This window comes from Aphidius gifuensis, linkage group LG2 (genome assembly GCF_014905175.1).
Source record: "Aphidius gifuensis isolate YNYX2018 linkage group LG2, ASM1490517v1, whole genome shotgun sequence".
NCBI classification, from domain to species: domain Eukaryota; kingdom Metazoa; phylum Arthropoda; class Insecta; order Hymenoptera; family Braconidae; genus Aphidius; species Aphidius gifuensis.
This window is the reverse complement of record NC_057789.1, coordinates 1,536,410-1,553,414: the sequence shown is the minus strand read 5'-3', so window position 1 is coordinate 1,553,414 and position 17,005 is coordinate 1,536,410. Positions and strand designations below refer to the sequence as shown.

The window sequence follows — 17,005 nt, the reverse complement described above, 5'->3', positions numbered from 1 at the left end:
TCCTGCTAATTCACCAAATAATTTACACATAATATTTACCTGTTGATGTCTCATATGAAAATTTTTAATTTCACTTATTTTAATTTCATGAAAATGTAAATTTTTAATTTCATAATTAAGTGTACGAAAATGTGCGATTATTTTTGATATCATATAAGAATACATATTGTCTGTTGTGACACCGATTGAGACGACATACCAGCTACAAAGTAGTTCAATTGAAAAATGTACAATCCAAGTCCAACTACCAGGTGTTATTGTCCAATAATATACAGTTGGGTAAAATCTTGCGAATTTCATGTCACCTTTTAGATAAGATATTAGCATTGCAAGTGTTGGTCTTGACCACATTACAACTACCATTGAAAATCCTAAACAAGTTATTATTGGATACACTGTTTCAGCAAAGTATGACATTGATTTAATTAATATTTCCCAGACATCATCTTTTGCAGTCATTTGATCATCCATCAATTTTGATAATATCTTGTTTATTGTTATAATATTATTGCGATACCGTTTAAAACATGCTCCCTTTGATTTTCAGTAGGAATAAACATTTTTTTATATGGATAAAATGAATACACAATTACACATCTTGAACAAAAAATTTTTAGTAAAAATATTGCAAAATAAAATATCCACTAGCAATTTAAAAAATAAATTAATCACAATAATATTAACATTTAGTCATTACAATACGATGAATAATTAATTGATTTTTGAATAAATTAATTTATAATTTATCCAAGATATATGATATGAAAAGTAAATTTGCAAAAAAATAATAAAATTATTAAACTAAATATTTATTTATTTATCATAATTTTTTTGACATTTGATAATAGTCATTGTATCATTATGATTAAATGTGTGACTATGTTTGGGGAATACTTGACAATAAAACTGTTATTAATATTGAAATAAAAAATTAAGTTATTAAAATTATTAAATTAGGAATTGCAAAAGAATATCCTGGCGCCTGGGACAAATATTTCCGAGCATAGAACCAGGAAAGAGGCTATTCTTTGCTTGTTTTTTGCAAGGAGATATTTGTTCCACACGCTTGTTCACTGGGATCAGCCAATCAAATTGATTTTTTTATATCTATTCACCATAGTATGTATGGAACATATTCAAGATCGTATAGCCAGATTCAGATAAACGACAAATTGTAAATCAGGACTATTTGAACCTAAGGCTACAGGCACCGTAAAACGATGCCTTGACTCTCTTAACCACAAGCTTGCTTGGTATTCAAATGAAAAAAATATCTAAATAAATTAATTCAAAATTTATTTAAGATATATGATAAAAGTAAATTTGCAAAAAAAATAAATAAATTATTAAATTGAATATTTATTTATTTATCATAATTTTCGTGACATTTTTCATTTTTATAATATCATTTTGTTTATTTTTTACTGTGCGTGGATTAATTTTATAATTATTAGCTTTTATTTTGAATATTTAATATTATTACTATTTGCGAAATTTATGTTCAAGATAGTTTTCCTGTAATATTTATCTATTTTTATAAAATACCTTTAATGTAACACAAAATAAACTGGGGGGGGGGGGAAATAAAAAATTGCAGTTGCAGTTACTTTTTGTCAGTGGTCAACAGTAGTGTAAAGTCTCTTAAAATCAATCATTTTTAAGCCAATATTTTGCGTGAATATCTTCAACAATAGGTGAGAGAAAAATAAATAAAATAAAATAATAATATACAAACAGAAAATTCAAATACTAAATTAAAATGATAGTAATTTGTTTTATTTTTTAAACAACAAAATCTAATTAAAAAAAAAATTATTTAATAAATTCAAAATAAAAAATTCAAATAAACTCGTCACGATTATTATTACTTTTTTTCTAATATCAATTTATTTAATTATTTTTTAAATTGGTCGTAAGATGTATTGTTAATCATCAATCATCATTAATTGTTTGTAACAAGCAAAAATAAGAAACCGTTGTATTTAAAATCTGTAATAATAATTTATATTTTTATTATTATAAAAAATTATCAGTGTAAAAATATATTTTAACTAACTGCAACAAATAATTGAGCTGATATTTGTATATAATTACAAGCTTGTAGAATTAATGGTTTATGCATCAACATAAATAATATACAATGTTTAACTGTTTTATTGTCACTCGTTTCCCATCCACATTCATAAACAGCTTTTCTAAAATCTTCACTCTATTATTAAATATAAAAAAAATATAATGCCTTATTTTTTTCATTCATTCATATATTAAATAAACAAAATATTTAATTATAAAACCGCAGTGAATAATATTATTATAAATTTAAAAAATAAATAAAAACAAACTTCAGCAGAAATCATTTCTCCGGACCATGCATAGACCCAAGTTTGAGCTAATTTAGCAGCAATATAAACGACAAGTAAAATTGTTTGTTTTATTGATATTGTTTCCATCTATAAAAAAAATTTATAATTAAATTTATAAATAAAAAAAAAACTGTATAAATAATTGTGCAGTTTTACTAAAAATAAAAAAGCTCCAAGTATTTGTAAATAAACAATTAAAAAAACAGATCAATAAATGGGTAAATAATCTAAAAATTAAATAAATTGTTTATTAAACAGAAAATAATTTAAATAAATTATTACCTGACTTATTTGAAAAGTCAAACTGCACATAATTAATGCAGTTGTTAATAAAATTGCAAGAACAATTGGTCCATGAATATCTTGTAACAATTCACTGCATGTTATCAACTTACGATGATGAACAATATAACCCTGAATACGTTTTTCATAATTTCCTTTAAATTTTAAACTTCTAATATTATTACTTAACACACGAAATTGTCCAATGACACGTGACGAATAAAATGCAAACGACGTTTCAACACATGCTGTTATTGTAAATAATGTAAAGCATGCATATGTTTCAATAATAAAATGTATTATCCATAATAAACTACCACCTTCAATTGCATAAGGATACAATGTTGGATATGGTAGTAAATAATTTATTGGTCTTATATTATTTTTATATTGTTTTATCATTGATATAACTGGTGTTAAAAAATACGTTGTTACAACTGAAAATGAACAAAAACTAAGAGATACCGATAATCTTCGAAAATTAAATACTGGTGTTAATGCTGTTTTTATTAATTCATCATTGATATTATTATTTTCTTGTTCACTTAATAATTCATGTAATATTTTTTCAAGTTTCATCAATTTTTCACGGTGGATCACATAGCATATAATCTTTAATTTTAATTATTTTTTATATTTATTTTTTTAAATAAAATAACAGGTTAATAAAAACGAAAATTAATTTTATATTTTAAATTATTATTATTATTATAGGGAAATGAGGGGTAAAATAGTCGAGGCAAATTAAAACACACTTGTAAATTTTTAAAATGAAAAAATATTGATAATAAAAATAGAAAAATTAATTTAATTTTTGAACAATGAAAATTAAAGAAAATAAAAAAAGAATTTTGATATTTTTTTGAGTGAAATTTGTTAATTTTTTTTTTGGATCAATGTTTAAATATTAATTGAAATTCCAATTGAATGTTTTTGGAATTTATTGATTTTTTTTTAGTGTCAATTTTACCCCACATGCCACTAATTGATTATTTTATTTTATTTTTTTTTTAATAAATACCTTGACTGTTGTGGCAAAATAACTCAACGATATTGATACACCTTTAAGTGCAATCATTAAATTATAATGATAATGAATAGCAAAATTCATCGATGCACTTGTTACAATAAGAAAAACACTGCCAAGAAAATATGGTATTAATGTGTAAAAAACATTTGAATTTTCTACTGGCCATAATCCCGTGAATAACAAAAGTATTCTTATACCCGAGCTGTACGATTTAAAACTTTGTAATTCAGCTTGTCTCTTCATTGTACAGATAATAATAAAATAATTGAAGAAAAAAAAAAATTAAAAAATTGAATAAGAATAATGTGTAGTAAATTGTATTTTAAGAATTGGCTATACCCTTTGTGAGTCCGTAGAAACTTGTGGGGTTGCATGGTATATAATTTATAAATTTGGTATAATTTTATTGAATAATGAATTAAGCTTTTATATAATTTGTTATTATATTTTTTTTCTTGGTAATAAAAATTGAGAGCTTTTTTAATGGTAAGGTACAATTTAATAAAATTGATTTTTTTTTTTTTTTAAACGTGGGGTTAAACAGATGTTAAAATAATAAAATTCTCATTTTAGATACTTGTTGTTATTATGTACTACAAAATTATGTAGACAGTTGTCTCGTCAAGTTTTTTTTTTCTTCCAATCAGACATTTAACTGTCGTCGAAATTAAATACAATGGATAAAAAAATTTTAAACTTTGACGAACAATAAAATTAAATTTAATATGAAAGTATTAAAAACTTATTGTGATTATTGAACAATAATAAAAAAGAAAAGAAATAATATGCAAAAAAAATACGTTGTCTTAAAAGGGTAAGCTTGAAGGGGAGGGGGGGGGGGTAAAGGTCACTTTAAACCGCCAATTCAACACATTCGTTTCCAAGAAATTTCAGAGCAATTATCTTATGGTGAATGAAAATTCTAGAAACCAAATTATTAAATATACCTAATTTTTCGTAATATGACAGACCAGCTGAGTTAAGAACTGTTATCATTTGACCACCACATTTATCATTTTTTTAAATTCTTTCTTCTCTCTCTTGCTTTGTCATTATTTTCAATTCTATACAACGGGTATAAGTACTTTCAAACTTACAAAATATTACAATGTTCTGTGAAAGTTTTCAAACAGTTTAAATTTTATAAAATTGTGCATCATTTTCTCAAATGGACATCGATTAAAAAAAAAAATAAAAAAAATGTATATGATACTTTAATGATGCGATGAAACATCATTTAGGCATAAATTATTCAATGAGTATTAATTTTCATACGCATATGCATTTTTCTTTTACTTTTGCGTGGAAAAAAAATAAATAAAAAAATTGCAGTCGCAGTTACTTTTCGTCAGTGGTCAACAGTAGTGTACAGTTTCTTAAAATTAATAACTTTTAAGCCAATATTTTACGTTAATATCTTCAACAATAGGTGAGAGAAAAATAAATAAAATAAAATAATAATACAAACACAGAATTCAAATACCAAATTTAAATGATAGTAATTTGTTTTATTTTTTAAACAACAAAATCTAACGAAAAAAATTATTTAATAAATTCAAAATAAAAAATTCAAATAAGCTCGTCACAATTATTATTACTTTTTTTCTAATATCAATTTATTTAATTATTTTTTAAATTGGTTGTAATATGTAGTGTTAATCATCAATCATCATTAATTGTTTGTAACAAAAAAAAATAAGAAACTGTTGTATTTAAAATCTGTAATAATAATTTATATTTTTATTATTATAAAAAATTATCAGTGTAAAAATATATTTTAAAAAATATCTAAAAATTTACTAACCGCAACAAATAATTGAGCTGATATTTGTGTATAATTACAAGCTTGTAGAATTAATGGTTTTTGCATCAACATAAATAATATACAATGTTTAACTGTTTTATTGTCGCTCGTTTCCCATCCACATTCATAAACAGCTTTTCTAAAATCTTCACTCTATTTTTAAATATAAAAAAAATATAAGGCCTTATTATTTTTATTCATTTATATATTAGATAGAAAGCTTGTATGATTAAATATTCTTCTGTGCAATAATATTTATAAACAGAAAATTTATTAATTACAAAGTATCTTCGAGAATTTAATAAAAATATTTCATACAAAATTTGAAATGTAAATGTATTATTATAAACAATTAAACTATTACTTAGATTATTAATTTTCTCAAATATATATTTAATTATTAATAACAAAATATTTAATCATAAAACCACAGTAAATAATATTGTTATAAATTTATAAAAAATGAATAAAAACAAACTTCAGCAGCAATCATTTCTCCGGACCATGCATAGACCCAAGTTTGAGCTAATTTAACAGCAATATAAACGACAAATAAAATTGTTTGTTTTACTGAAATTGTTTCCATCTATAAAAAAAATTAATAATTAAATTTATAAATAAAAAAAAAACAAACTGTATAAATAATTGTGCAGTTTTACTAAAAATAAAAAAGCTCCACGTATTTGTAAATAAACATTTAAAAAAACAGATAAATAAATGAGTAAATAATCTAAAAATTAAATAAATTGTTTACATAATTGTTTATTAAACAGAAAATAATATGAATAAATTATTACCTGACTTATTTGAAATGTCAAACTGCACATAATTAATGCGGTTGTTAATAAAATTGCAAGAACAATTGGTCCATGAATATCTTGTAACAATTCACAGCATGTTATCAACTTACGATGATGAACAATATAACCCTGAATACGTTTTTCATAATTTCTTTTAAATTTTAAACTTCTAATATTATTACTTAACACACGAAATTGTCCAATGACACGTGACGAATAAAATGCGAATGACGTATCAACACTTGCTGTTATTGTAAATAATGTAAAGCATGCATATGTTTCAATAATAAAATGTATTATCCATAATAAACTACCACCTTCAATTGCATAAGGATACAATGTTGGATATGGTAGTAAATATTTTATTGGTCTTATATTATTTTTATATTGTTTTATCATTGATATAACTGGTGTTAAAAAATACGTTGTTACAACTGAAAATGAACAAAAACTAAGAGATACCGATAATCTTCGAAAATTAAATACTGGTGTTAATGCTGTTTTTATTAATTCATCATTGTTTTTATTAATTTCTTGTTCACTTAATAATTCATGTAATGTTTTTTCAAGTTTCATCAATTTTTTACGGTGGATCACATAGCATATAACCTTTAATTTTAATTATTTTTTATATTTATTTTTTTAAGAAAAACAAGAGGTTAAAAATAGAAAAAAAATATTATATTTTAGACTATTATTATAGGCAAATGAAGGGTAAAATAGTCGGGGTAAATTAAAACCCATTTGTAAATTTTTAAAATTAAAAAATATTGATAATGAAAATAAAGAAATTAATTTAATTTTTAAACAATAAAAATTAAAGAAAATAAAAAAAGAATTTTGATATTTTTTTGAGTAAAATTTACTACTTTTTTTTTGGATAAATGTTTAAATATTAATTGAAATTCCATTCGAATGTTTTTGAAATTTAGTGATTTTTTTTGTGTCAATTTTACCCCACATGCCACTAATTGATTATTTTAATTTATTTTATTTTTTTAAAATAAATACCTTGACTGTTGTGGCAAGATAACTCAACGATATTGATACACCTTTAAGTGCAATCATTAAATTATAATGATAATGAATAGCAAAATTCATGGATGCACTTGTTACAATGAGTAAAACACTGCCAAGAAAATATGGTATTAATTTGTAAAAAACATTTGAATTTTCTACTGGCCATAATCCCATGAACAACAAAAGTATTCTTATGCCCGAGCTGTACGATTTAAAACTTTGTAATTCAGCTTGTCTCTTCATTGTACGGATAAAAATAAAATAATTTAAGAAAAAAAAAAATTAAAAAATGGAATAAGAATAATGTAAATTGTCGTTGTATAATTGTATTTTAAGAATTGGCTATAGCCTTTGTGAGTTCGTAGAAACTTGTGGGGTTGCATAGTATATAATTTATCAATTTAGTATAATTTCATTGAATAATGAATTGAGCTTTTATATAATTTGTTATTATATTTTTTTTCTTGGTAATAAAAATTGAGAGCTTTTTTAATGGTAAAGTACAATTTAATAAAATTGATTTTTTTTTTTATCAAACGTGGGGTTAAACAGATGTTAAAATTATAAAATTCTCATTTTAGATACTTGCTGTTATTATGTACTACAAAATTATGTAGACAGTTGTCTCGTCAAGTTTTTTTTTTCTTTCAATCAGACATTAAACTGTCGTCGAAATTAAATACAATGGATAAAAAAATTTTAAACTTTTACGAACGATATTGTGCATAAAATTAAATTTAATATGAAAATATTAAAAACTTATTGTGATTGTTAAACAATAATAAAAAAGAAAAAAATAATATAAAAAAAAAAATACATATAGTCTTAAAAGGGTAGGCTTGAAGGGGGGTTCACCCTAATCGGCCAATTCAACACATTTGTTTCCAGGAAATTCTAGAGCAATTATCTTATGGTGAATGAAAATTCCGAAAACTGAATTAATTTTTTTTTTAAAGAAAATACAATCAATAAATCAATTTCATGTATAAAATCTTCAGTTCTTCTCCAACTTTCATAAGCTTCACATCGCATTTTTTTTTTCATTTTTTCCACCAAAAGAATCAAATAATAATATAATAAATTAAACTGAAAATTTAGTGCAAGTAGGTATTTTTATTTTTCCAAATTTTACAATTCAAATAAGTTGGTTTTTTCTCAAAATAAATTCATAAACAATTATGATTTTTCATTGATTGTTTGTAATAAAAAAAAATACGAAAGTGTCGTATTTATGAGCTAGTAAAACATAAAATAATTTAATTATTTCATTGATTTTTTTTTTAAGTAAAAAGCTAATTGTGATACATACACTGGAAAAGAGTTCAGCTGTTATTGGTTTCATTTTACAAGCTTTTAAAATAATAGGCCTCTGATGCATCATCATTCTAACTGAATGTGATACAAGTTTATTATTTTTAGCATCTGTCCATGCAGAGGAATAAACTGCATCCCGAAATTCTTCACTCTATTAATAATAATGTAGAAATATATTTATAATTTCAAAAATGATTAGAGTTATTTTTGTAATGAAAAAAAAAAAAATAATGATTAACCAACTAACTTGCGTTTTAATTAATTCTCCACCCCATGAGTAAATAAATATTTGTAATAATTTATAAAATGTATACATTAAAGGCCAACTTATTTTACTGAAAGTTATTTGATCCATCTGAAAATCAATTGTATTATTATGAATAAACTAATATTTTTTATCTAATATAATTACCTGGCTTATTTGAAATATTGTTGTACATAAAATTACTGCAGTTGACAATGCAATTACAAATACAAATGGTCCTGCTAATTCAGCAAACAATTTACAAATAATTTTTAAATCCTGATGTCTCATATGAAAATTTTTGATTTTACTTATTTCAATTTCATGAAAATGTAAATTTTTAATTTCATAACTTAGTGTACGAAAATGTCCGACAACTTTTAATACTATATAACAATACATATTGTCTACTGCGACACCGATTGAGACGACATACCAGCTATAAAGTAGTTCAATTAAAAAATGTACAATCCAAGTCCAACTACCAGGTGTTATTGTCCAATAGTATAAAGTTGGATAAAATCTTGCAAATTTCATGTCACCTTTTAGATAAGATATTAGCATTGCAAGTGTTGGTCTTGACCACATCATAACAATCATTAAACAAGCTAAAAAAGATATTGTTGGATACACTGTTTCAGCAAAGTATGTCATTGGTTCAATTAATATTTCCCAAACATCATTTTTTGCAGTCATTTGATCATCCAGCATTTTTGAAAATATGTTGTTTATTGTTATAATATTATTGCGATACCGTTTCATACATGCTCCCTTTTGTTTTCATTAGGGATAAACATTTTTTTTTAATAGATAAAATAATTATAAAAATAAATATCTCGAACGAAAATTTTTCAGAAAAAAAAAGCAAATTAAAATATCCACTAGCAATTGAAAAATTAATCAATCACAGAGTTTATCTAAGATTCATAATAATTATCTCGTTAATTGAATAAATAAATAAAATAAATAAACATTGAATATAATATTTGAAAGGTAAATATAAAAAATAAAATGAAAAATAATATCAACATTTAGTCATTACAATACGATGACTAATTAATTAATTTTTAAATCAATCAATTTACAATTTATCCAAGAAATATGAATAAAGTAGATTCGCAAAAAAATAAATAAATAATTAAATTGAATATTTTTTTATTATTTATCATAATTTTCGTGACATTTGATGATAGTCATTGTGTCATTATAATTATATGTATTACTATGTTCGTTTTATTTTTTAGACTATTATTTGGGGAGTACTTGACAACGAAACTGTTATTAATATTAAAATAAAAAATTAAGTTATTAAAATTATTAAATTAGAAATCGCAAAAGGATATCCCGGCGTCTGGGACAAATATTTCTGAGCATAAAACCAGGAAAGAGGCTATCTTTACTCGTTCTTTGCAAGGAGATATTTGTTTCACGCGCCTGGTCCGTGGATTTTTCCAATTCTAGACAACATCTATTTTCCCCGTCTTTGATTGTTCATATTGTCCGATTATAAATCATTGAAATATTGGTTGTTGTAATTGATTTCCAAAGACTAAATCAATTTAATTATAATGATGAGATTCGAACTCAAGACTACAGGCACCGTAAAACGACGCTCTGACTCCCTTAACCACAAGCTCGCTTGATATTTACATGAAAAGAATATCGAAATAAAATTAATTTACAATTTATCCAAGATATATGATAAAAGTAAATTTCAAAATAATAAATAAATTATTAAATGGAATATTTATTTATTTATCATAATTTTTTTGACATCTGATGATATTCATTGTGCCATTATGATTAAATGTGTAACTATGTTTGTTTTATTTTCTAGACGACTATTTGGAGAATACTTGACAATAAAACTGTTATTAATATTGAAATAAAAATTAAGTTATTGAAATTATTAAATTAGAAATCGCAAAAGGATATCCCGGCGTCTGGGACAAATATTTCTGAGCATAAAACCAGGAAAGAGGGTATCTTTACTCGTTCTTTGCAAGGAGATATTTGTTCCATACGTCTGGTCCTTGAATTTTTCTAAACTGACAGAAGTTGACGAGTTATTGAGATTCAAATTATATCATCTAATTGAGTATAGCATTTTTTTTTATTATATTACTTGGATATAGCTTTAATTCCGTAATTTGTCACAACAACAAGATTGGAACCCAAGATTAGAGACACCGTAGAACGGTGCCTTGTCCTACTTCACTACAAGCTTGAATAATATTTAAATAACAAAAATATCTAAATAAATTAATTTAGAATTTATCCAAGATATATAATAAAAGTAAATTTGCGAAAAAAATAAATAAATTATTCAATTGAATATTTACTTATTCATCATAATTTTCGATATTTTTTATTGTGTCACTATGATTATATATGTTAGTATGTTTGTTTTATTTTTTAGACTACTCTTTGGGGAAATTTTTGACAACAAAACTGTTATTAACATTTAAATAAAAAATTAGGTTATTAAAATTATTAAATTAGAAATTGCAAAAGGATATTCAGGCGCCTGGGACAAATATATCCGAGCATAGAACCAGGAAAGAGGCTATTCTTTACTCGTTCTTTGTAAGGAGATATTTGTTCCATACGTCTGGTCCTTGGATTTTTTAAAAATCCGCTGGAGATCATGACTTAGTCAGAATCGGTCTATATTATCAGATTGATAAAAATGTCAGTTTTAAAAAAGACACTATTATGAGATTTGATCGCAAGACTACGGATACCGTAATACGTGGCCTCGTCCCACTTGACCACAAGCTTGCTTGATATTTGAATGAAAAAAATATCTTGATAAATTAATTTATATTTTATCCAAGATATACATGTTAAAAGTAAATTTGCAAAATAATAAATAAATTATTAAATGGAATATTTATTTATTTATCATAATTTTCGTGACACTTTTCATTTTTATTATATTATTTTTCTCATTTGTTACTGTGCTTGAATTATTTTTATAATAATTAGCCTTGAATATAAATATTTAATATTGCTACTACTTGAAAACTTATTCACGAGGATATTATTTTTTATCATGATTTTAATGAAAAACTTATGTTCCAAATATTTTTGCTGTAATATTTATCTATTTTGTTAATTACCTTGAATGTAACAGATAATAAACTCAATCCAATACCAACACTACTTAGCATGATATTGAGATTATGACGATGACGAACAGTAAAACCAAATAATCCCATGAAAATAAAACCAGATACTATGACAAATATGTACCAACGAGAACGATTAAATATACTTGATTTTTTGTAAGGCGATAGACCAGCAAAGTCAAGAACTGTCATCATTTGACTATGACATTTTTCATTTTTATTTATACGTTCTATTCTCTCTTGCTTTGTCAATCAGTATGTGTACTTTCAGACTTACAGAATATTACAATGTTCTGTAAAAATTTTCAAACAGTTTGAAATTCATAAAATTATACACTGAATTCTCAAATGGACTTGAATTTAAAAAAAAAAAAATATATATGATACTTTGACTATACGATGAAAATCATTTAGCCATAAATTATTCATACACCTTTAAGTGCAATCATTAAAATGATAATGAATAGCAAAATTCATTGGTGCACTTGTTGTATAATAAATAAAACACTGCCAAGAGAATATGGGGGAATATTTGTTAAAAAAATTTAAATCTACTGGCCATAATCCGATGAATAAAAAAAGTATTTCTATACCCGAGCTGTACGATTTAACACTTACAGAAATACGAAGTAAATTGTCGTTGTATTTTAACAATTGGCTATACCCCTTGTGAGTTCGTAAAAAATTGTGAGGTTGCATGGTATATAATTTATCGATTCAATATAATTTCATTGAATAATAAATTAAGCTATTATATAATTTGGTATTATATTTTTTTTCTTGATAATAAAAATTGAAAATTTTTTTAATGGTAAGGTACAATTTAACATAGTGTTAAACAGATGCTAGAGTTATAAAATTCTCACTTTGGATCACTTTAGTCTCGTCGAGTTTTTTTTTTTTTTTTTTGCCAATAAGACATCAGCTCATTTAACTGTCGTTGAAATTAGATACAATGGATAAAATCGTTTTCATAAAATTGTAAAGCAATTATCTTATGGTGAATGGAAATTTTGTGAAGCATATTATTTTTTTTCGTTTGAAGGATGTAACTACAGAAAAGCACAATGAAGATATTAATTTTTGGTATAAAATCATCAGTTCTTCTCCAACCTTCATGAGCTTTACATCACATTTTTATTTATTTCTTCCAACAAAACAAAACAAAGTGTTAAATGTATTTTGTATACTCTTGAAATAAAATGAGATCAAAAAATAGTGTGAATTATATTGAATTATATTTATATTTTTGATCGAGTCATCAAATTGAATTTTATAAAAATATGATTCTACAATAATAACATAACACTGATAAGATAATTCATTGCAAGTAGGTATTTTTCATTTTTCCAATTTTTCAATTTCAATAGATCGTTTTTTTTTTCAAAATTGATTCATAAACGATGATAAATTATGATTTTTCATTGATTGTTTGGAGTAAGAAAAAGTACGATAGTGTCGTATTAATAAGCTAGTTAAATGAGAAATAAATTAGATAATTTTTTGGATATTTTAATAAGTAAAAAATGAATTTAGATTCATTATTGTATTTGAAAAGAATAATTAATATTAATACATACACCGGAAAAAAGTTCAGCTGTTATTGGTTTAATTTGACAAGCTTTTATAATAATAGGTCTCTGATGCATCATCATTCTAACTGAATGTGATACAAGCTTATTATTTTTTGCATCTGTCCATGCTGAGAAATAAACTGCATCACGAAATTCTTCACTCTATCAATAATAAAGTATAAAAATATTTATAATTATTTTAAAAATTATAAGAGTTATATCAATCATTTTTATAATGAAAAAAAAAAAAATAATCAACCAACTAACTTCCGTTTTTATTAATTCTCCACCCCATGAATAAATAAATATTTGTAGCAATTTATATAATGTGTACACTAGAGGCCAACTTATTTTACTGAATGTTATTTGATCCATCTGAAAATCAATTGTATTTTTATGAATGAACTAATATTTTTTATCTAATATCTGATATACCTGGCTTATTTGAAATATTGTTGTACATAAAATTACTGCAGTTGACAATACAATTACAAGTACAAATGGTCCTACAAATTCACCAAATAATTTACAAACAATATTTAGCTGTTGATGTCTCATATGAAAACTTTTAATTTTACTTATTTCAATTTCATGAAAATGTAAATTTTTAATTTCATAATTTAGTGTACGAAAATGTCCGATAATTTTCGATATTATGTAAGAATACAGATTGTCTGTTGTGATACCGATTGAGACAGAAATCCAGCTATAAAGCATTTCAATTAACAAATGTACAATCCAAGTCCAACTACCAGGTGTTACTGTCCACATATAATAAGTAGGATAAAATCTTGCAAATTTCATGTCACCTTCTCTATAAGATATGATCATTGCAAGTGTTGGTCTTGACCACAACAGAAAAAACATTGAAAATCCTAAACAAGTTATTATTGGATACGCTGTTTTAGCGAAGTATGACATTGGTTCAATCAATATCTCCCAAGCATCATCTTTTGCAGTCATTTGATCTTCCATCATTTTTGATAATATGTTGTTTATTGTTATAAGATTCTTACGATACCATTTGAAACATGCTCCCTTTTTTCCATCAAGAATAAAAAAAATTTTATATAGATTATAATAGTACATTGCGATACAAGAGTGTAAAACAGGCAACTATCGAAGTTGATCAACAAAAATATTTATCTATATGTATTCTTAATTACCTTTAATGTAACACAAAAAAAACTCAACCCAATACCAACACTACTTAGTATTACATTGAGATTATGACGATGATGAACAGTAAAACCAACTACTCCCATAACAATAAAACCAGATATTATTACAACTACGTACCAACGGAAACGATTAAATATACTTAATTTTTCGTAATATGACAGACCAGTTGAGTCAAGAAGTGTCATTATTTGACCACCACATTTATCATTTATTTTCATACGTTCTTGTCTCTCTTTCTTTGTCATTATTTCAAATTTTGCAACGGGTATAAGTATTTTTTAAACTCACAAAATATGTTCAGTAAAAGTTTTTAAACTTTTTAAACTTTATAAAATTGTGCATCATTTTCTCAAATGGAGTTCGATTTGAAAAAAAGAAAAATATATATATGTATATGATACTTTGATGATACGATGAAACATCATTTAACCATAAATTATTCATACACCTCCAAGTGCAATCATTAAATAATAATAATAATGAATAGCTAAATTCATCAGTACACTTGTTACGATGAATAAAACACTACCAAGAAAATATGGTATTAATTTGTAAAAAACATTTGAATCTTCTACTGGCCATAATCCTATACCCGAACTGTACGATTTAACACTTACAGAAATGCAAAGTAAATTGTCGTTGTATTTTAACAATTGGCTATACCTCTTGTGAGTTCGTAAAATCTTGTGAGGTTGAGAGGTATATAATTTATCGATTTAATATAATTTCATTGAATAATAAATTAAGCTTTTATATAATTTGGTATCATATTTTTTTTCTTCATAATAAAAAATAAGAATAATGGTTAAACAATGTTAAAAGTTATTTTTTTTTAAAGATAGTGTTGTTATTATGTACGTCAAAATTATGTAGAGAGTTGTCTCGTCGAGTTTTTTTTTCTGCCAATAAGACATAGCTCATTTAACAGTCGTTGAAATTAAATACAATGGATAAAAAAAATTTAAATTTTGATTAACAATATTGTCAATAAAATTAAATTTAAAATGATAAAATTAAAAATTAATTGTGATTATTAAATAATAATTTAATATTATTTTTATTAAAATTTTAAAAGATAAATAATTTTTCTAGTTGATACAACATTTATCTAAAATAAGCATATTTTTTTTTCATTTTCAGATTATCTATACGGCTTATGTACAAGCTCGCCGCAAGCTCATATCCAGCTGGCCTATGATGTGCTTGCAACTCGCCTTGGTACATCTTCAAGTCATCCCAGCCTCAAAAATAAAAAAAATAAAAAAAATTGAAATTTATTTTCATCAGTTAGCATGATAGAAATAATTTTGAACATGGAAAAAAAAAAAAAACGACAACCTGTAGTGGTAAGGTCATAAAACTCATAACAAAGCATTGGATATTTTTATTCATATCATTTTTTCCTTAACTTTTATAGATGTAAAAGAAAAGAAACAAGAAAAAAAAAAAAAAAAAAAAATACGTAGTCTTAAAAGGGTAGGCTTGAAGGGAGACTAAAGTTCACCCTTAACCGCCAATTCAACCCCTTCGTTTCCAGAAAATTGGAGAGCAATTATCTTATGGTGAGCAAAAATTCTGGGAACCAAATTATTTTTTTGTTTGTAGCTTGTAACCAAGGAGAATACAATCGATAAATCAATTTTATGTATAAAATCATCAGTTCTTCTCCAACCTTCATAAGCTTCACTTCGTATTCTTTTATTTCTTTTGCTTCTTACAAGTTCCAACAAAACATAATAAAGTGTTGAATGTCTTGAGTATACTCTATTAAAATAATTAAGTTACTGTAGATAACAAGAAATAGTTCATTAAAAGCTTGGCAATTAGCCATCTATTTTAGCCATCTAAAAACTTTTTATTTTTTTAAAACAAATACTGACATGTAAAAGTCAAACTTGTGATAAAGTGCAAGATGTGCATATGGTGCTATTCACACAGTTGAAAGTACAATGATACTTACTAGTGAAATTTTCAAGTTTAATCTCAGATTACTAAAGTTAAACCTTACTGAACAATGCACCAGACTATTTTATTTTTTTTTTTTTACATTCTAAAATGATGTAAATAGAACGATAAAAAATTCTAACAATGCTGACTATTGAGCTTTTTTTTTTTTTTTCTGTAAATTCATACTGTTTTTTATAAAAGCCAAGTGACATGCATGCTAATTAAATTTTTTTTCAATCAAATATCTAAAAATGAAAAGAAAAAAATTGGAAAAGATTTAAAATTATTTTTTACTTTTATAAAAATTTAATTGT

General features: G+C 24.2%; 2 protein-coding genes across 2 annotated transcripts; both read right to left on the bottom strand.

Annotated features, from left to right (window-relative positions):
* Window positions 1-5,337: 5,337 nt before the first annotated feature.
* On the bottom strand, window positions 5,338-7,542 carry LOC122848209 (odorant receptor 13a-like). Its single transcript, XM_044146128.1, has 5 exons — window positions 7,291-7,542; window positions 6,277-6,888; window positions 5,958-6,065; window positions 5,480-5,632; window positions 5,338-5,394 (listed from the first exon to the last, which is right to left on the bottom strand). Exons 1-5 carry the CDS (start codon window positions 7,540-7,542, stop codon window positions 5,338-5,340), a joined length of 1,182 nt encoding a protein of 393 aa, XP_044002063.1.
* Window positions 7,543-13,362: 5,820 nt separating this feature from the next.
* LOC122849354 lies at window positions 13,363-14,989 on the bottom strand. The gene is made up of 6 exons (XM_044148045.1): window positions 14,729-14,989; window positions 14,298-14,600; window positions 14,034-14,105; window positions 13,830-13,937; window positions 13,569-13,724; window positions 13,363-13,459 (listed from the first exon to the last, which is right to left on the bottom strand). Exons 1-6 carry the CDS (start codon window positions 14,987-14,989, stop codon window positions 13,400-13,402), a joined length of 960 nt encoding a protein of 319 aa, XP_044003980.1. The 3' UTR covers window positions 13,363-13,399.
* Between the last annotated feature and the right edge of the window lie 2,016 nt (window positions 14,990-17,005).

Coding starts and splice junctions, on each gene's coding strand:
- LOC122848209 (XM_044146128.1), bottom strand. CDS start 7,542: ATGAAGAGACAAGCTGAATTACAAAGTTTTAAATCGTACAGCTCGGGC. Junction 6,066..6,276: donor TGACATTTCAAATAAGTCAG/GTAATAATTTAT, acceptor TTTTTTTTATAG/ATGGAAACAATTTCAGTAAA. Junction 5,633..5,957: donor GAGAAATGATTGCTGCTGAA/GTTTGTTTTTAT, acceptor ATTTAAAAATAG/AGTGAAGATTTTAGAAAAGC.
- LOC122849354 (XM_044148045.1), bottom strand. CDS start 14,989: ATGACAAAGAAAGAGAGACAAGAACGTATGAAAATAAATGATAAATGT. Junction 14,601..14,728: donor TTTTTTGTGTTACATTAAAG/GTAATTAAGAAT, acceptor GATGGAAAAAAG/GGAGCATGTTTCAAATGGTA. Junction 13,725..13,829: donor GAGAATTAATAAAAACGGAA/GTTAGTTGGTTG, acceptor TATTATTGATAG/AGTGAAGAATTTCGTGATGC.